This window comes from Pinus tabuliformis, chromosome 6 (assembly GCF_031772625.1).
Source record: "Pinus tabuliformis cultivar Carrire ecotype Pingquan chromosome 6, CPIR1, whole genome shotgun sequence".
Taxonomy (NCBI): domain Eukaryota; kingdom Viridiplantae; phylum Streptophyta; class Pinopsida; order Pinales; family Pinaceae; genus Pinus; species Pinus tabuliformis.
Window position 1 is genome coordinate 2,001,479,894 of NC_142292.1, and position 21,728 is coordinate 2,001,501,621.

At 38.7% G+C, this 21,728-nt stretch overlaps 1 protein-coding gene across 1 annotated transcript; it reads right to left on the bottom strand.

Moving 5' to 3' along the window:
- Positions 1-15,381: 15,381 nt before the first annotated feature.
- Positions 15,382-16,259, bottom strand: LOC149267273 (protein AGENET DOMAIN (AGD)-CONTAINING P1-like). Its single transcript, XM_089410655.1, has 2 exons — positions 15,840-16,259; positions 15,382-15,633 (listed from the first exon to the last, which is right to left on the bottom strand). The coding sequence occupies exons 1-2, from the start codon at positions 16,257-16,259 to the stop codon at positions 15,382-15,384; spliced, it is 672 nt and encodes a 223-aa protein (XP_089266781.1).
- Positions 16,260-21,728: the final 5,469 nt, after the last annotated feature.

Consider the following 21,728-nt stretch of genomic DNA (forward strand, 5'->3'; position numbering starts at 1 on the left):
GGGGACATGCGACTGGAGACCCAAATGCAAAAGAATGTGGGCATCCTGGTTTCGAAGATGGTTCTCGGGCGGTTTCTTTATGAGGGTGCTTACTGTTTCTTTGTGCTGTCCTAAAATATGAGCTATGATGCTCTGGGTTGAGCCAGTTCTGTTCTTGAAAATCCTGTTGTTTCTTTCTTTCCAAACATCCCAGGTCAAAAAACATGGAATCAAAATCCAGGCTTTGTTGACTGTCTCATTTTCTGAGAAGTCTCTCCTCCAATTCTTTAGAGTTCTAGTGATGCTACTTTCATCCCGATCAGTTTGCCTGAAAATTGAAGCTACCCAATTCCATAAGGTAGAGGTGAATGTGTAGAGGTTAAGTAAATGATCCATCGTTTCTTCTTACAGGCCACATAGCTGGCATCTAGATGGACCAACTAGGCCTCTATTTTTTAGATTTTCCCAAGTCAGGACTTTTGTTTGATGTACCACACACATGAATAGTTTGATCTTTTTCTAGTGTGGGTTCTTCCATAGGTTTTTCCATATCTTATCAGGGTTTGAGAGGTGAAGTCCAGTGGCAATTTTTTTTCTTATTTGAGGTTGAAGTTGCCTTCGCTATTTCTTCCCTATCTTATTTGGTTAGATGAAGTTGAAGTGAAAATATTTCTCTATTCTAGGATCACTGCAAGAGCTTCAGCCTAGGTTTTCAAAGGGGTTTCTTCACTGTATACTAGGTCCCTCCAAGTTCTCCATTTGCCATTGTCCCTTGTCTGATCCCAAAAGTCACTAACTCTAAGCAGCCCTTTATTGTTAGTGTCATTTTTTAGAATGTCTGGTTCTTCTCTACATAGGTTAGGCGCATGCTGCCAATTATCCTCCCAAAACTAGGCTAGGTTTCCATCTCTGATCTCCCAGAAACTATGCTTCTGAACAATAGCTCTATTCTCCTAGGCATTGTTCCAAATATGGGAGCCCTTGATGAGCCCTGTCATTCTAATATGGTCCCTTTCTTGCCAATTATTTGCATACTTCTGTTTCCAGAGCTTGGCCCAAGGGGTTCTCATTTCCTTTAGCCATCTCCACCAAAGTTTTGCCCCCAAAACTTTGCTTAGGGTTTTCGGGTCATGAAGTCCCAAACCACCATGGGTTTTGGGTTTGTAGAGCTTTTCCCAATCTACTAGAGCCCATTTCTTTTCTCTTCCCCTTTGCCCCAAAGAAAATATCTTTGGATGTTCTTAATGTGTTGTAAAACTCCTTTTGGGGCAAGAAGAGCAGAAAACATGTAGATGGGTATCGTTTGTAGGACAGCCTTTATCAGCACTAACCTTCCTGCTAAGTTTAAATATGTTCTTGTCCATTTTCTGATTTTGTCCTACAGTTTATTTGTCACTAGCTCCCAAACTTCCTTGCTCAGAGGTTTTTCGCTAAGAGGTATTCCTAGATATTTGGAGGGTAGCTGATCTCTTCGAAATTCGAGAATTCTGGTGAGATTTCTTTGAATGGAAATGTCAGTATTGAAAAAGATATTTTTTTATTTTGTGAGTCTTACCTCTGTACCAGAAGATAGAGAAAAATCGTTTAGGATTTGTTTGAAAGCTTTAGCTTCCTTGACCATGGGTGTACCCTGCAGCATGGTGTCATCCTCAAATTATTGATGAGTCAAGGTGTCCCCATTCATAGTTAGTTTGAGACCTATGATTCTTCTTTCCACCTTGGCTAATTTGATTGCTTTGCCTAAACTTTCCATCATGAGAATAAAGAGGAAGGGGGAAAGCGGATCTCCTTGTCTGAGGCCTCTCGAAGTCCTAAATATTCTAGATGGAAAGCCATTAAGAAGGATTGAAAAACTAGCTGTGGTGACAAGGGCCATTACCCATCTTATCCAGTTGTGGTCGAAGCCATAAGCTTTAGAACCTCCCTGATGTACAACCAGCTTAGCTTATCATAAGCTTTCTCTAGGTCAAGATGTATGATCATACCTGCATGCTTATTTCTCTTGAGAGAATGAACCACCTCGTGAGCTTGAATGATGTTATTGAGAATTTTCCTTCCTTCCACATATCCAGTTTTCTCCTCTGACTAAGAGTTGGAAGAAGGGGCTTGAGTCTATTTGCAATTACTTTAGAAATAATTTTTTACACCACATTGCATAAACCTATGGGTCTGTATCTATCTGGTGTCATAGCTTTTTCCTGCTTTGGGATTAAGGCTATGAAAATGCATTGAGCACCCTTAAAACTGTTTTTGATTTTCTAGAATCCTCCACAACATCAAGGATATCTTGTTTTACTATTTCCCAACATGTTTTGAAAAAGTCTACATTGAACCCATCCGAGCCTAGAGCTTTCCCATTTTGCATCTCTTTGATGACTTCATTGACCTCTTCTTCGGTCACTAGCCTGTTGATATTGTAATTGTCTTCCCTGGTTACTAGTTTTGGAATGTGCTATGTGAAGTTGTTAATAAGTTGTGATCTTTCTGAGAGAGGCTCCTCAGCTATGTTTTAAAAAATTTGTACCAAAACAAACTCCATTTATTTGTGAGTGCTTAGCTCTTTCCCTTGAGTATCTTTGAGTTTTACAATCCTATTATGAACCCTATGATTCATGGTTGACTTGTGAAAAAACATTGTATTTATTTCCCCTTCTTTAATCCATTGCACTCTCGATTTCTATATCCAGAAGATCTCCTCTTGCTGGCATTTGTTCTCCCATTCCTCTTAAAGAGAGTCAGCTTGCATTTTTCTTTCCTCAGTAAAGCCATCAATAATGAGGATTTGGTTAATTCCCTAAAGTTTTTGTTCAACTTCTCTTTTGGCTTTGAAAATATTGCCAAACTCATTTTTGTTCCAGTCTTTAAGCCCGAGTTTGATGTGTTTCAGTCTCTGTTGCAGTAGGAACATCTTCGTACCTTGAATGGGCATGTCTTCCACCCACCATTTTCCATTGTTGGTGATGAAGTCAGGGTGAGTGAGCTAGGCATTTTCAAACCTGAAAGCTTTGTTCCTCAGAGTTCCTATAAAAGCAACTTCTAGCTGGATAGGCTAGTGATCCGAGCCTCTGAAAGGAAGGATTAATGTAGTCAAGTCAAGGCCAGTGAGAAATAGGTCCTCTGAGATTATGAATCTGTCTAGTTTAGAGGCAACTTGAGAAGCCCTGTTAGCTCTGCTACTTAATTCAGTATTTGATGGGTCAAAGTAAGTAGGTAGCAGTCTTTTCTTCCTTCTCCTTCAACTTTCTTCACACGACACAACCCTGCCTTATCTGTTTCTCTTTCCTAGAAGCCTCTCTGTTCCCCATTTAAGCATTCATGTTCTCCTTTGTTTCACTATGTAATCCTGTGTTTTTATAGCCCCGAGTGCTAAGCTTTGAGTCACCATATGACCGAAGCATATAACTTTGTGCTCTCTTTTAAACCCCGCTATACCCCCCGCCTTGATCTCCACCATCGATCACCCACGATCTGATGGTCTCCGCTTTGTTTACCATACAGTTAAACTCCGATCAGTTTCCTTGCCACCTGACCATCCGTTGATCAATCTAACGGCTGACGCATTCCCCGATCGCGCGATAGCCCGCGAGGGAGTGGTTTTCGGTGGCCATGTGTCATAATTTGATTGTATCGTGCCCCATGATACAAAAACCGTTTTCGCGCCGAAAGCGGTGTGGGGAAACTTCCCACCGCATAAAACCGCTGTCCTATATGATCCCCCTGTCGTTAACCTGTGCGTGCTTTCCGATAGCGATCACCGTCGAATCTAGCGTGTCCAAATCTGACGGCCCTTGTTGCTCCCGCGTGTATGTCTCCCAATAGCTCCTTCTAGCGCGATCTCCGCCATCCGATTATTTAATCCAACAGCTGAGATTTATTCCCGACCTGCTCGTTCTTCCGCCACGAAACCCTAACTCTCGTCTGCTCTCTGGTACCCGAGGAAGGACGAAGCGATCTACCTACTCTCTGCATTAAATCCTGAGCTACCATATCCAAAGAGCAGCATGGCAAAGGACAAACAGGACGACTCGAGCAGTAAAGAGCATTTATCAGGCATGGAATTTAATCCATAATTCACTCTAGCTGCTAGAGAAGGACATCAGACTATCTAAACAGACCGATTTTGTCCATTAAAATCAACAGATTGTATCAGAAATCCATATCTAAATGTAAATGTGGCTGGTGGTCCATGATGACCCCTCCACGCTTAGTAGCAGAGATATTTTGTAATCAACCTCCATATATATCTAGAAGACATAATGTAAGAGGGTTGATGAGTGTTATTTTGTTGTAAGGTTCAACTTCTGGAGATTGTAACTACTGTGATACCTGCAGTGTCTGGACTTTATTTTCAGCTAATACAAGCTTCTTTTGTTGTTAATTGCTCACTGTCCACTTCTTCTCCCTGTTCCAGGCTGTGCCTGTTTTGAATTTATTCATGTGCTCTTAATGTTTAGCATTAGAGGGGCTGTCATCCCACCTCTGTGTTAGGATTTAGCATGTATCATTGAATTTGTTTGCAGGTTTCTGTTATTTTAATGCCAGAGAGCTGTCATCCTATCTGTGTATTAGAAAACAGATTTATAGACCTTTTTACTAGTTGCAGCTGGCCATCACAGGGTCTTGTGCATCTGTTGGTGTGATCAGTATTCTTCGTCATCACATTTTCTTTAAACTGTGAGTAATTGGTGGTCTAAAGCCTTGTAGTATGGGGGTGTCCACCCATGTCTGGGGTCAAGCATAGTAGAAGTGGTTATCTAGCTTGAATATGCAGCATTTCTTTCATTCATCCACCATTTTTCCAACAATTTTGTTTGTAATGTTCCTGAACATCTCCGATATACAACCTAGGAGAGTTTCTTGGGGTGATAACATCAATTGGCGCCATTGTCGGGGAGAGGAGATTGAAGCTCAGCTTCCATGGGAGAATGACACAGTTCCAGATTTTGATGATAGATAAGGTCTGGGCACATAATTTGGTTGTAATCATCTATCTGGCGACTCCCTTGGAGGAAGACTAACTTTTGGCGACTCCCCATTGCAGTTCTGGCTCAGTTTGTGAGGTATGTTCAGAGATATCTTTTTAAATCACCAGCTGAATTAGTGCTAGATCTTGAGAAGAAGGTTCATCAGAAGAAAGACTTTGCAGAAAGGAGCATCAGGGTTAGGTAAGCCTTAAAGGATTTTCATGTATCTCTACCAGTGTAGAAATACCTTCAGAGGTTCGTCCAGCTCCTTGTTATTCATTTCCCTTTCGGACCTCAGTGCAAAGAAGCATCCATGTTGTTCGTTGTATTCCTCTGTTTCTATCATTCTTTTCATTGATTTACATCACTCAGTGCACCAGTATCATTTTACCTTACCTCAGTCATGGCAAGCCAACAAACCCTCATAAAGGTAGAAAAAATAGTTGTTGCTAGGTATGGACCCTTAGTCTTGCCTACACCTTTGAATGTTGTGCCTGCAGGAGATTATCAAGAATTTATGCCTAAGTTTACTGGTGCAGGAGTAATAGTTGAAGAGCATTTAGAGGCCTTTTATAGTTATGCTGATAACTTGGATATTAGTGAAGAGGATGTTTGGATGAGGGTTTTTGTCCAAAGCCTAGATGGGGAAGCTATAAAATGGTTCAGAGAATTAACCCCTAGGTCTATTGCAGACATTGAGGCTTTAGATGGTGTGTTCCTAAAGCACTGGGGGAATAATAAAGATCTGTTGTATTATCATAATGAATTTGGAAAGTTGCAGAGAGAAGATGGTGAGCTGTTGTCTGATTTCAACATCAGGTTCAATCTTATGTACAGCAGAATGCCAACTAAAGTAAGACCTACCCCTGCTTCTACTATGCTCACTTATGCTAATGCTTTCGATTCTCAGTTCTTCCTGCTGTTAAGAGAAAGGAGATGTGCTTCTCTAGCTGATATGCAAAATGCAGCTTTTGAAGTTGAATCGAACATTCTAGCTGCAGAGAGACTTGAAGGAGATGCTGAAAGCAGAACACAGGGAGGTGAATCTTCATCATCCTCAGAGCATGAGATAGACGAATTAGCTAGGATGATTGAGCTTTTGGCCTCTGAAGTTTCCAAGTTAAAAGCTGAGCAGTATTATGAAGCAGGAGCTCCTTGTTCCATTTCTCATTCAGCTCCAAATCCATGTAGAGGAGCACAGGAGCATTTGTAGATTTTGCAAAGAAATAAAGTTACAAATGAAGATAAAGGGATCAAGACCCTTTTATAGAATATAGTCGTGCAAGAAGTGCAGCATGAGGAGGAGTTCCATGTTTTGGAAGGTTCTCCTTTCCTAACCAGAGTTGCCTATGAAGAAGCAATATCCAAAGGCACTGCTTGTAAGTTTGTTGTACCTGCAGAATAGCAAGCTGATCAGAAGCAGCAATCAGAAGCTGGCACCATCGTCCTCAAAGAATCTGAGCTTGAAGCCTACCCATCTTCACATGGCTATGCAAATCTGCCAATTTTCCATGCTACTTTTGTCCCCAGTCCAGTGATTAAATAGGGAGAGGAAAACTCCCCATCATCTTATGTTTCTATGTCTGCTCAAAAAATAGTCCCTAAAAGTTGCCACTTGAACACTGAGGCAGAACAAAATTCCATGCTCAAGGCTGAAGCTGATCATCTCAATCTTGATAGTCTGAAACCTGCTCAGGTGGCCCCCACACAGATGGAAAAGGCAGCCTATCAGATGACAGAGGAAGAGAGTGTACAGTTTTGGGAGTCCTCCTTGGATGAGGATTGTTTAAAGGAAAATTCAGGAGCAGAAAATGTTACTGTGTCCCCTACACATGAACATATTGGTTCACCATTTATATTTATTGTGCAGGCCAAAGAAGACACAGACATTTACATAGCAACAGTGATAATTCAGCAGGTGTACAAAGGCTCCTGTGAAGAGCATCCAAGGAGGAAAATACATAGAAGGGAAATGAATTTTGATCCATATTTACCTATTAAGCTCAAATGTCCTAAACTTTTTGAGGTAGAGGATCAAATAAATCCTGTCTTGCTGATCTATGATGAACCGGATGACAGGCAACAATTTTGATGGCCCAGCAGATGGGCAGTTTTTGAAGTTTTGAGTTTTCAGGCTTTAATGATTGTAAACAGTTTCTTGTTCAGTTTTTAGTATAGACTTGGTTTGACTCCATGCCCAATGGATACTAGGAAAATGTTTTTAAAGCTGAGTTTTGTATGAAGGCATTGGTCTGCAGGTTCTTGAGACCTCACAGGGAGGATCTCATCCCCAAAAGGAGCCAATGTTAGCTCTGCTACTTAATTCATTATTTGATGGGTCAAAGTAAGAGGGTAGCAGTATTTTCTTCCTTCTCCTTCGGGTTTCTTCATACCACATAGCCCTGCCTTATCTATTTCTCTTTCCCCGAAGCCTCTCTGTTCCCCAATTAAACATTCATGTTCTCCTTTGTTTCGTTGTGTAATCCTGTGTTTTTATAGCTTCAAGTGCTAAGCTCTGAGTCACCATATGACCTGAGCATATAACTCTGTGCTCTCTTTTAAACCCTACTATACCCCCCACCTTGATCTCCACCATCTATCGCCCATGATCTGACGGTTTCCGCTTTGTTTACCATACAGTTAAACCCTAATCAGTTTCCCTGCTGCCTAACCATCCGTTGATCAATCTAACGGCTGACGCATTCCTTGATCACGTGACCTGCCAACGTGATAGCCCACGGGGGAGTGGTTTTGGGTGGCCACGTGTCATAATTTAATTGTATCGCGCCCTGCGATACAGAAACTGCCGTCGTGTCGAAAGCGATGCGAGGAAACTACTCACCGCGTAAAACTGTCGTCCTATACGATCCCCTGCCCATTAACCTGTGCGCGCTTTACAATAGCAATCACCGTCAGATCTTGCATGACCAGATCCGATGGCCCTTGTTGCTCCCCCGCATATGTCCCCCGATAGCTCCTTCTAGCGCAATCTCTGCCATCCGATTATTTAATCCAACAACTGAGATTTATTCCTGGCCTACTCATTCTTCTGCCATGAAACCTTAACTCCCGTCTGCTCTCTGCTGCCCGAGGAAGGACGAAGCGATCTACCTGCTCTCTGCATTAAATCCTCGGCTACCATATCCAAAGAGCAGCATGGCAAAGGACAAACAGGACGACCTCGAGCAGTGAAGAGCATTTATCAGGCATGGAATTTAATCCATAATTCACTCTAGCTACCAGAGAAGGACATCAAACTATCTAAATAGGCCGATTTTGTCCATTAAAATCAACAGATTGTATCAGAAATCCATATCTGAATGTAAATGTGGTTGGTGGTCCATTATGACCCCTCCACGCTTAGTAGTAGAGATATTTTGTAATCAACCTCCATATATATCCAGAAGACAGAATGTAAGAGGGTTGATGAGTGTTATTGTGCTATAAGGTTCAACTTCTAGAGATTGTAACTGTTGTGATACTTGCAGTGTCTGGTCTTCATTTTTAGCTAATGCAAGCTTCTTTTGCTGTTAATTGCTCACTATCCACTTCCTCTTCCTGTTCCAGGTTGTGCCTGTTTTGCATTTATTCATGTGTTGTTAATGTTTAGCATTAAAGGGGCTGTCATCCCACCTCTCTGTTAGGATTTAGCATGTATAATTGAATTTGTTTGCAGGTTTCTGTTATTTTAATGCCATAGAGCTGTCATCCTGTCTGTGTATTAGAAAATAGATTTACAAACCTTTTTACTGGTTGCAGCTGGCCATCACAGGGTCCTGTGCATCTACTGGTGTGATTAGTATTATCCATCATCACATTTTCTTTAAATTGTGAGTAATTGGTGGTCTAAAACCTTGTAGTCTGGGGGTGTTCACCCATGTATGGGGTCAAGCACAGTAGAAGTGGTTATCTGGCTTGAATATGCAGCATTTCTTTAATTCATCCACCATTTTCCCAACAGTTTTGTTGAGTATGTAATGTTCCTGAGCATCTTCGATATACAACCCAGGAGAGTTTCTTGGGGTGATAACAAGCCCCTCCCCTCTTATTGTTCCAGGTGAAAGTGCCATTTATTTTCTCGGTATCCACCAGCCTCATATTGTTTAAGAAGTTTTGGAAGGCAATGGAGTCTCTGCCTAGTATTCTGGTTCCGCCCTTTTTCTCTGTAAGAGAGCTGATCATGTTGAAGTCCCCTCCTAGAATCCAAGGCATAACATGATGCCTATCTCTCAATTCCTCTAGTGAGGTTAGAAGCCTGAGTTTGTCTTCAAGTTTTTGATGACCATAGACATTTGTGATCATATAGAGTTCCTTGTCTTCCAAAGGTTGGATAACCATTGAAAGGTAATTCTTGGATGCTTCAGCATCCAGGATTCCAAATTTTTGGGGATTCCAAAGTGTGAGAATCCCTCCTGCTATATTGTTTGCTTTAACTTCTAGATACTCGTACTTAATCATCCATTTGCTATGTATCTCTCTGATTTTTTCTATTGAACATTTTGTTTCCTATATAAACACCATCTCCGGTTTGATGTGTTTCAGTCTGTTCTTCAGAGTGCCCATCAAAGCAGCTTCCAGTTGGATAGGCCATTGATCCGAGCCTCCAAAAGGAAGGATTAATGTAGTCAAGTCAAGGCCAGTGAGAAATAGGTCCTCCGAGATTATGAATCTGTCTAGTTTAGAGGCAAATTGAGAAGCCCCTCCCCTCTTATTATTCCAGGTGAAGGTGCCATTTATTGTGTCTATATCCACCAGCCTCATATTGTTTAAGAAGTTCTGGAAGGCAATGGAGGCTCTCCCTAGTATTCTGATTCCGCCTTTTTTCTCTGTAAGATATCTGATCATGTTGAAGTCCCCTCCCAGAATCCAGGGCATAACAAGATGCCTATCTCTCAACCCCTCTAGTGAGGTGAGAAGCCTGACTTTGTCTTCAAGTTTTTGAGGACCATAGACATCTGTGATCATATAGAGTTCCTTGTCACCCAAAGGTTGGATAACCATTGAAAGGTAATTCCTGGATGCTTCAGCATCAAGGATTCCAAATTTTTGGGGATTCCAAAGAGTGAGAATCCCTCCTGCTGTATTGTTTACTTTTACTTCTAGATACTCGTACTTAATCATCCATTTGATATGTATCTCTTTGATTTTTTCTATTGAACATTTTGTTTCCTGTATAAACACCATATCTGGTTTGATGTGTTTCAGTTTGTTCCTCAAACTGCCTATAAAATCAGCTTCCAGCTAGGTAGGTCAGTGATCCGAGCCTCCGAAAGGAAGGATTAATGTAGTCAAGTCAAGGTCAGTGAGAAATAGGTCCTCTGAGATTATGAATCTCTCTAGTTTAGAGGCAACTTGAGAAGCCCCTCCCCTCTTATTGTTCCAGGTGAAGGTGCCATTTATTGTCTCTGTATCCACCAACCTCATATTGTTTAAGAAGTTCTCGAAGGCAATAGAGTCTCTGCCTATTATTTTGGTTCTGCCTTTTTTCTCTGTAAGAGATCTGATCATGTTGAAGTCCCCTCCCAGAATCCAAGGCATAACAGGATGCCTATCTCTCAACTCCTCTAATGAGGTGAGAAGCCTGAGTTTGTCTTCAAATTTTTGAGGACCATAGAAATTTGTGATCATATAGACTTCCTTGTCACCCAAAGGTTGGATAAGCATTGAAAGGTAATTCTTGGATGCTTCAGCATCCATGATTCCAAATTTTTGGGGATTCCAAACAGTGAGAATCCCTCCTTCTCTATTGTTTGCTTTGACTTCTAGATACTTGTACTTAATCATCCATTTGCTATGTATCTTTCTGATTTTTTCTATCGAGCATTTTCTTTCCTATATAAACACCATATCTGGTTTTTCTTCTTTTATTCTATTGCTGTGATTTCTTTGTTTTCTTTTACTTACTAGACCCCTAATGTTCCAGGTTGTGAGCTTCATTATGAAAGGTTTGTAAATGAATAACTAGTAAGATCTTTCATCTTGCCTGAGTTAATCATGAGTTTCCCACACTCTGTTAGTAGCTCATTCTGTCTTTTCCTTCCTCTTTTCCTACCTAGGTTCTTGGTAGAGTGTCCTGATGTTACCTCCATCGGTTTTACCCCTTTGTTTTCCTGGCTATCATGGTTCCTTTTGACTCCAACAGCCTTTGTCTGAGATCTCTAAAGGAAGAGATGTTGTACTCTGTCAAACTCCTCTTATGGTAGAGAATCACCTCTGTTGGTTCCCTGCTCCAGGAACTTTTCTAGATCAAGATTCTTCCTCTCAAGAATCTCTTGTAATTCATGGTCCTCCGTAGCAACTTCACTTGGGGTCATCTCATGTTCCCTACCCAGTTCCATAGTGCTTGGCAATTCCTCCCTTAGTTTATGTTCTCATGTATGACCTCCATGCTATCATCTTTTTCCTTCTCTGAGGGATTATCCTCCGGTGCCTTGTCCATTCCATTGTTCCCACCTTCTTCTTCTAAAATCTTGAAACTGTTATAACTTGGTTGCTTACCCTCGCTAGGCTTCTTTTGGTACCTTTTCCCCCTCCTTTCCCTCTGCCTCCCGCTCTGGTAAAGCCTTCAAGATCTTCGCCAGTGTTGGTTTTCATGTTGTCTTCCAGTTTGTTAAGTGGGCAGTCTCTAAAGAGGTGCCCATGTTCATGACATTTATGGCATCCGAATGGGACATGTTCGTAGTCCACCACCTGCACCCATTCCTCGTCATATACTTCTAGAATAATTTCATCCGGAAGTGCTCCTGATAGGTCCATTTCAACACATATGCGGGTGAAGGAGGTATATTGGCCTCGCAGAGTTGCTTCTGATATTTTCAAAAAATGACCTAATTTATTGCCATGGCAGCCAATAATCTAAAGGTAAGGAGTAGAGTCTAATCCATACTGGTACTGAGGTGAATGTCTCTCGCTCTAGGACAAAATTCATCACCCATGGTCACATGTAGAGTCCTGCTACAACATAGAAATATGGTCCTCCTTCGAACACTCTGTCTTTATCCTCTAGGTTTGTGAAAATCACTATGAAGAAACACTTGGACTCAAGATGAAGGGTTATTTCTCCCTTTGGTTTCCAGTAATTCGTTATCCATGTGTACACAGCCTTCTCCGTTGGCCATATTCCCATAAATTTACATATAGCCGCATAAGTTGCCATGTGATCTCTATGCACCTGTAGTGCTAGATCATTTAAGACAACTTGGGGTTTAATAGTTGACCTGGGTTCATAGGGTCCAGTCACAATCTTGTGCTCAGTCCTCTGACTATTGTCGCCTGTCTTCCTCTCGCTTATGACTTCCTTGTGATTCTCCTCCTGTACATGAGGTTTGCTGCTTTCCATTTTTTTTTTACTTATTTTCTCTGTTTCTACCTTCATTGGTTTTTTGAATCGATTCGAACTCGCCTCCTTGTTTCTGTCCGCTACTACCTGACTGTAGGAGGGGGTGGTGCTCCCCCTCCTTGCCCCTCCATTCTTACCAGCTCACACCTGTCACTCCCTATTTAGAACCCTCGCCCCCGTCCACTCCGTCAACTATCATTTTAAAACTCCCTTTCAATATCAAAATATAAAATAATTTAAAAACTCACTTTATCCGCACTATAAATGTGGAATGCTTTCCAAAACTTGCTGATACATCAATATTAATTGATACATAAGTAGCGTTGTGCAGAGTTTTTGAAAAATAAAAAATATACACTTATTATATATCGATACTAATATTTTTCAATAAAAAATAATGAATATTGCACAGAATATGGAACATTATAGAAATACGGTTCATGGAAAATATGTTGTCCCGTTTAATTATATAAATATTTGACTAGTAAAATTATATATATATATATATATATATATATATATATATATATATAATATTATTTTAAATATTTTTTTCCCATTTAATCAAATCAAATTAAATTAATAATTATAATTAATTATTAAGTTAACCTAAATTTTTTTAAACCCCTCATTTACCAAGAAATCAAATCAAATTAACAATTATAATTATAATTATAATCATAATTAATTATTAAACTAATCTAAATTTTTTTAAACCCCTCTACCAAGCCACCAAGCCTAGAGAGCAAATTTCGTGAGAGAGCAAATTTCGTGAGGTACAAACCTAGCCAAACCTTGAGATAGCAAATATTAAAGTACACACCTCCTTGAAGCAAATATTTTGAAGTACAAACTTCAACTTCTTTTAAAACCAGATTTAATCACTCTTTTAAACCCTACAAAAATAAATAATAAAAAAAAAAACAAAATTGGTTAATATATTTAATCCATCTTTTAAACCCCGACTTAAAAATAAATCTAATTACATCGAAATTGGTGAATATAATATTTATATGGCCAGACTTAAAAATAAATCTAAGAAAATCGAAATTGGTAAGTATATTTAGTCCCTATTTTAAAGCCCGACTTAAAAATAAATCTAAAAAATCCAAACTGGTGAATATAATATTTATGTGGCCCGACTTAAAAATAAATCTAAAAAATCTAAATTGGTGAATATAATATTTATGTGGCCCGACTTAAAAATAAATCTAAAATATTCCAAATTGGTGAATATAATATTTATGTGGCCAGACATCTTTTTTTTCGGCTAATACTTACTCAGGTGGGCCACTTCATTTTGGATAACACAGCTATTTTTATTTCTGTTAACATAAATATTATTTGTATTAAGATAAATAGAACTGGTTAATATTTACGTGGTCCAGTTTATATAATGTGGCCCACTTCATATTCGATCCCACACCTATTTTTATTTCTATTTCTTATACTTACGTGTTCAACGTATATTTGTATACCACAGTTTTTTCCTCCCGATATTGGATATATTTTGATACCACAGTTTTTCCTTCCCTCGGGATATTGGATATTTGTTATTTCTATTTCTATTTTTAATACTTACGTGTTCGACATATATCTGTATACCACAGTTTGTTCCTCCCGATATTGGATATATTTTGATACCATAGTTTTTCCGTCGGGATATTGGATATTTGTTATTTATTTTTATTTTTATTACTGTGTCCCAATTATCAACTTCAACGGCTTGCTATATATTTGTTACGGCTTGCTATATATTTGTTATTTATGGCTTGTTATATATTTGTTATTTATTTATATTTATATTTTTGTTGAAATATATTTGTTATTTATGGCTTATATTTGTTACGGCTTGCTATATATTTGTTATTTATGGCTTGTTATATATTTGTTATTTATTTATATTTATATTTTTGTTGAAATATATTTGTTATTTATGGCTTGTTATATATTTGTTATTTATTTATATTTATATTTTTCTTGAATTAAAATTTATTGGGAAAAAAATTTCAACATAAATCACATAACATAAATCCCATAATAATACAATTGTAATAATACAATTGTCGACACGTTTCGACCATTTATATTTTTATTACTTTGTCCCGATTATCAACTTCAACTTGAAGAAGGATACACAGTTAAATATTTCAACATCAAGTTCATAAAGGAAACCAAACCACAGTTGAGACCACTTCAAAAACGCGAGGAATTAAAAATAAGCTGATGTCGAACAAGCGTGTGGAAGGAAGATATTCAATTTGCAAACAAGAATCATCGATTATTCACCATCATTTGACATGTGTCTGAGGAGTGCACGCCTGTCATACGTGTTGCCACCTAGACTGATTCATGTGGCACTACTGGTGACTTGTGCCACTGCTGTAATACATTTTAAAATCTCAAAGTTATTTTGTGATTCTAAAAACGAGCGAATAAAATAGACTCCATTTTAAAAATGAGCTTAGCATTTCAAAATTCTTAAACATCAGTAAATTAAGAGTGAATGACTGGAAAAGTTGGGCTTGTTCACGAATTTATGGACTCCAATGTTTAGAAAAACAATAAACTGCTCATTTTCACATTTTATACCTTCATATATCAAAATACAATGGAACCTAAAAGTTTACAAAATTTTACCATATTGATCAACATAATAGAATTTATAAAATCTGTGGGCTATATAGTTCAGAGCACATCAGGGCCCTTAATTTGAAACACATTTTGATACCCGAAAAACAACTTAAGTATATAATATTAGAACAGTAATATATTTGTTCATTTTAATATTTAGGATTGTCAATCAAACAGCGCTTTCCAAACGGGTGTCTCCCAATTCAAAAAGCAAAACCCTCCAAACGGGTGTCTCCAAACTCAAAAAACAAACCCTCCAAACGGCTATCTCCGTTAAAATATCGTAGGGTTTCGAGTCTCCTTGGTTTAGCCAGGCAGCAGATATGAACAAAACTGGTTATACAATCACATAAAGCTGGGGGGTTAGGGTTAGGGTTTCTGTCCAGGGATATCTTGCTGCCTCCGAAGTATAACACATGTTTAGTTGTCCAACCTGGAAATCTAAATGTGGTCAGAATACAACCCTTAAAGGTCTATTGAATTTCTGAATTTCCTTGTGCAGCTTCTCTCAGCTGCAGTGTCGACAGCTATCTCCAACTTCTTTCTTATCTTCAACTTCTGCCTTCTGCCAGAAGCTACTCCGCCATGAGAAACTGCCTTGGACTTAACAGCTCGCCTCCTTTTCTTTCCACCTCCTCCCTGTGCCATGGGAGGAGTTTGTTCTGAATAGTCCAGAGTAAAAGACCGAATTACTTGTTCTATGATTGGGCTTTTTTCCTGCAATACCCACATTATCAGAATACGCCAAAAACCCTACTCTAACAAAATTGTTCAAATTGTTTTCAAAATCAGCACCAACATTATCAGAATACAACAGAAACCCTACACTAAAAGAAGCGTTCAAATTGTTTTCAAAATCATTACCAGATTACAAACCTTCTATTAATAATTCCAATTAAAATAAATGGGTTTAATAGTAGAACCTGAGGGGCTAATATCCATTTTCCTCTGAGCCATTCTTGAGCAGGGCGTAAGTCTGAGCGGGGATATGCCTTGAGAGTGGAAGTGTCGGGGAAGTAGACAACCCAAAGCCCCTCCTCACTGTTGGAAAGCAGTTTGATAATGACGCCTCGCCACCAGCAGTCAGTGTCAGCAGCTTCCACTGCGTCCCCCACTGAACAATGGTGAGGTAACTGTCTGAAGGGTGGAACGGGTCTCACATGACTGTGCAGGCACACCTCCTCCACCAGCGGTTTTCCGTCATCCGTCACAAACTTATCATATTGTATTTTACAACGTTGACCATCTTGTGTAACAGCGAGGATAACTCCCTGGAACCAGGCCCCGCCATATCCATCCTCACTGCTGCGTACCTCAACTTTCATCCCTTCCCTCAATTCCATTCCACCACCTTTCCTCCTCCTGCAAGAGAACCAGAGTATGGGATAGGAGGTATCCCAAACAACCTCAAATCCCTGGCATTTCTCTCACCACGACAAAATCTTAGTGACAACAAAATACAATGTACTTCACCATTCTCAAGGGCATAATTGCATGTTATGCACACCTGTCCAATTTCCTTTGTCTTCCCTCCATCTATACTAATAGAAAAGTAGAAAAGCACACTGAACTTACGAATCTCAATGCTGTATCTCGAAATTGATCATATAACTCATTGTGCACTTTTCTAATTTTGGGAATATACTTAACAAACACTTCTAGTTATATATTTTGAGTATGTGTATATCCAAGTTTAGATTTCGTAAATATTTTGTATTAACCAAAGTATTTAGTAAATATTTAGTAGTATAGTTTAAATTTTAGATGTTTTTGTTTGTTTTTTGGGATATATTTTCTATTTAATTTTGTCATAATAATAAATTTGAGTTATGAAATCTTAAATATATTTGTATATTAAATGTCAAAAAATTATTATTAAATTTTGGTGAAAAGAATTAAATTAGAAATCATTTTTTTATAAGAAGATTATGAAACATAGTGGGATAAGAGATCTACCTCAAAGATTTGATGGAGAGGGGATTTGAATAATGCCTAGATGATGCATTGACATCTTAATAGCTTTCCAGGCAATGGAACCCTCATGGTTTCTTCCATGGGAGGGTGGATCCCCAACCCCTCCAACTAAAATTTGGCATCTAGGCATGACACGGCTAGAGATTCGTGCTACTTAGGTCGATCTCCCAACTCCAATGCGACTCAACAGGGAAACAACTAGTCATGGGGGCATATTGGCAAAATAGAAGGCAAAATTGGTGCCTCCCAATAGTTGTCCAAAACCCTTGTTGTGAGGTGAAATCGAATACCGTTTTGGAGTATGTCCAATACATGAGGAGTCGTGCAAAGATCTTCAAGTTCATAGGTCTTTGGCCTTCCAAAAATGACCTAGTCACTTGGATCTGTAACAAATGATAATTGAAGACCAAGTGGAAATGCAATTGGGTGCCAAGGGTTTCTTCACTGTGTTTTTTTCGTCCTTAGAAGACCATAACTAGATTTTTGAGAATGGGGCATATTTCTTTTTAAATATCAGGATATAAATCTAATTTTGGATGCCCAAACATAATCTAGATTATGAGACATTTATGGCCACCCTGGTCTATATCTGCTCATTTGCTCAACCAATAGAATACCGGTAGGAGGAAACCCTCGAAGGAATTGGAAACACCATTGGCTAATATATAAAGACTTTAGAAATAACCAAGACACGTCAATACATATCCTATGTTAGGATCTATGTTCATATGAAAATTTCTCAACCCTTGCGAGAATCAATAATCATCTCCCTACATGATTAGGATATAATTTAGTTGTTGGATTATGAACATATTCCATTTTGTTGGAAGTGATTCCATGAACATGGGAATTTGTTCGAAGATTGTATGCTAGTAAACCCTCCGCTTTCAGCATAGCGAGTCCCCAACCAACAAAAAAACAATGTCATGAGTAGGGAGCATCTTTAGTCCAATAAAAAAATCAGACCTTTGGTAGATTTCGAAGCTCCACGGGATAATCCATAACCATCTTCAACCTCCATTTCAACCCTTTTTTTTGGGGGCACCTATGAATATACCCTAAGTTAAAAGTAAAAGAACCTAAAAATTCACAACCCATTGGTTCCTGCCCAGGCAATAGATCCAAAGGAAGAAAAATTGGTAGTGCGAGACATCCCTTCCTCTCGTATTTAAATATTGGAGTAACCTAGTACATCAAATCAATAGGAGACATGGATAAAAAATAAGAGATGGATGTAGACATGCATGCCCTTTTTGCAATCCTCAAGGAACTCTAGCACCATGATCCTAAGGTAATCATTGATCATCAACTCAATTTTATTCAACAAACCCTTTTGAGAGTCCAAAACTCTCTCTAGCTCTCAGATGCCAGTACCAAAAATATGGAGGCATGATCATCAATCCTTAGTACCAAATGGGCTTCAAAATATGGATCAAAAGAGAAATGCGGAGGAAGGAAAGCGAGACAAGAACTAAACCTAAAAGAAGTTAAGTACTTAGCCAATACTGGTAAGGTAAATTTTATATCAGAAGTTTTTTTGCACCTTCCTCCTCACTCTAAATGAAGGTAGACACTTGCAATATTAAGGGCATGAACAAAAAGTGTAAGAAAAGGCTCGTTATAGAGAGGATTAAAAGGGATGAACCCAAGGTTGTTTTTATTCAGGAAACAAAGTGTTCAGTAGTAAAATGGAGTCCCTATCCGTGTACCTTTGGAAGGGAATCCGGGTTGAATCATGAGAGGAACAAGATATGATGGTCAGCCTTTCCATTCTTTGGAACCCTCAAGAAGTCCACATAGAGAATTGGCTCACATCACCTAGGATATTAGAAATCCAATTCCATGCACATGGATCCAAGGAAATAGAGTGCTCAATGGAAGTATATGGTTGTCATTTAGTGGTGGAAAAGAACCAATTCCTTGTTAACCTTCTAAATATCCACAGTAATTACTTGAAATATTTTCTCATCATCATTGTGGATTTCGACATGACCAAGGAATTGGAGGAAAAGTGATGGGAGATCCTTTATCTTGATACAGATGTTCAACCCTTCAAAGACTCTATTGAAGCCCTAAAGGCAACAAACATTCTAACCAACAATGACATATTCACTTGGAATAATAAGCAAAGTGGTAAGAACCAAATTTCCAGGACACTTGATAGGTTTTTGGTCTCAGACAAATTCTTGGAGAGGGACTTTTATATGGAGGAAACCATCCAACCTTGTGTAGGCTTCGAACATTGGTTGATTTCCCTAGAGGTTGATTTAATTGTTTCTCCCTTGAATATGTCACTTTTCTCCAAGAAACTCTAGTTTTCTGAATCTAGTTTCAAGGAAAGGGATATATTTTGACGGTAAAGTATCACTCTCATAGGTAACTGAACCATTTCCAATTTTTATCAAAAGTTATTGAAGAAAAAATGCATTTGGAAAACCAATTAGAAGCTCTTCATTAACAAATGATTCTAGAGCGTTTCACCCCATATTTGGTCTATAAAGAATATGACCTTATTTTCAAACTTGAGGAAAGTGTCAAAATGATATGATTGAATAAATAATAACTCATTGGTTAGCTCTACGAAGGAGAGTCCGAACCAGGAGAGTCTGCCTCTTTATAGCTATCCTCACTCTGAATTTTAATGTTCTGTTGTAGTGGTACTACTGCAGCCTTACATTGACCCACCATGAATCTTTCCAGTAGACCTCTGACATACTTACCCTGGGACAGAAAAGTTTGTCCCGAATCTCTCTAGGTCTCAAGACCCAAATAATATCTTAATTCACCAAGGTCTTTCATTTTGAACACCTGTGACATTTGTTGCTTGATTTCTTTGATTAGAGCAATAACATCACCTGTAATAATTAAATCATCTACATATAAAGAAATCAACACTATGTGCCCCTTTTCATCTTTCATGGTTTACAGATTAGGGTCATTTTTACTTCTGTTGTAACCAAGTTGTAGAAAAAATGAATCAATCTTTTCATACAAGGACCTGGGTGCTTGTTTTAGTCCATATAAAACTTTATTTAATCTACACACTAAATGTTCTTTCACTTTCTAGACAAACCCCTCAGGTTTCTCTAGATAAACCTCCTCTTTCAATTCCCCATTTAAAAATGCAGATTTTACATCTAGTTGGTGAATCATCCAATGTTTCTTAGTAGCTAAAGCAATCAACATTCTAATAGTATTTAATTTAGCTATGGGGGAGAAAGTTTCTTCATATTCAATGCGTTCTTTTTGTGAATACCCATTTTCTACCAATCTAGCTTCTAATTTATCTATGCTTCCATCTGCATTAATCTTGGGTTTATACAACCAATAACAGCCTATGGTTTGTTTCCCTTCAGGAAGTTCAACCAGCTTCCAAGTGTTGGTTATGATTATAGATTCATATTCTTGTTCCATAACTGTTTTCCCTTCACTACATTCATTTACTTCCTTATAACTAGAAGGTTAAACAACATTCATCATACTAGTTATAAAAGCATTTTCCCTATATCTTGTTGGCAACTGAGCTTTCCTACCTAATCTCCTAAGTGGTGGGGTAGCTTGAAACCTTGTTTGATCATCATTTTATGGACTAGGCTTGATAGCTACATCATATTCATTTCCTTCCTTCTGCTGCTACATCTGCTGTTGCTCATTTTTGTCACCTGATTCATCACCTCCTTCTTCCACCAACAAGGGCATGTGCCATTCTCCCTTAGCACTCTCATGGCTTCCATCATTAACCTGCTCATGAAATACTACATCTCTGCACACACACACTTTATGGGTAGAGGGATTAAATAGTTTGTAAGCCTTAAATTCTGTACAATAGCCAACAAAAATACATTTGATGGTCTTTGAGTCAAGTTTCTTTCTATCTTCCTTTGGGATATGAGCAAAGGATTTGCTACCAAAAACTCTCAAATGCTTAACTGTAGGCTTATAACCAAATAAAGCTTAAAAAGGAGTGTTAAAATCTAAACTTCTAGTTAGACTCCTATTCTTTAGATATATTGTAGTAGTAATCACTTCAGCCCAAAATATGTTTGAAATATTCTTACCTTTCAACATATTGCGAGCACACTCCACAAGGGTTCTATTCTTCCTCTCTGCAACGTTGTTTTGTTGAGGAGTGTGGGGCACTGTAAACTGCTACTCTATTGATCCAGGTGGATATTGGTGGCCAGCTGCCAAGTCCACTTGGACCCCCACCATTGTTTCTTTCAGCTTTTTAGTTTCCTTAACTGTAGCAGAATTTACTATTTTTAACAGTTTTTCAGGTCAGGAACTTCCAGAGCCATTTTGAGGCCGTAAAGGACGTTTTTGGGGGAAACTAGGAGCAACATGGGTCCATGGACTGATGTTGCTCTTCCTAAAGTTGTAATTCTCAAGTAGATCTTTCTAACAAGATATTGTACGCATCAAACGGAGATCATATACCAAAGTTACGACCCCGGGAAGTTGATGTACCAATTTACCCAAACGGGCCCCACAGTTTGCCATTTCATCTTCTACGGTTAGGTTTTCTGATGTTTAGTGTTTTCCCATGTTTCTCAACAATAAATAGGCCTTCAAGCCTCATTGTAACATAGTTCAGAGGCAGGTAGCGACCACATCTCTTCTCAGAGATAAGCTACCATCGCCCTAGCTGGTTTATTTCAATTACTATATGTAAGCATATTTCAGTATTCTACATTAATGAAATGAAGTATTATTTCTGCTGCATCTATGTGTTTATGGTTATCTTTGTAATTTATTGCATTCCTATTTAAATCCGAATCAGTGGTATCAGAGCGGTCTGCTTTTTCTCTATTTTTCTTTGCATGTCCCCAACGAGGTCG

Bases quoted from the DNA above. Each gene is read 5' to 3' on its own strand.
- LOC149267273 (XM_089410655.1), bottom strand. From the start codon at position 16,259: ATGGAATTGAGGGAAGGGATGAAAGTTGAGGTACGCAGCAGTGAGGAT. The intron at 15,634-15,839 runs GTTCTACTATTA...TGGGTATTGCAG, and splicing joins AATGGATATTAGCCCCTCAG to GAAAAAAGCCCAATCATAGA.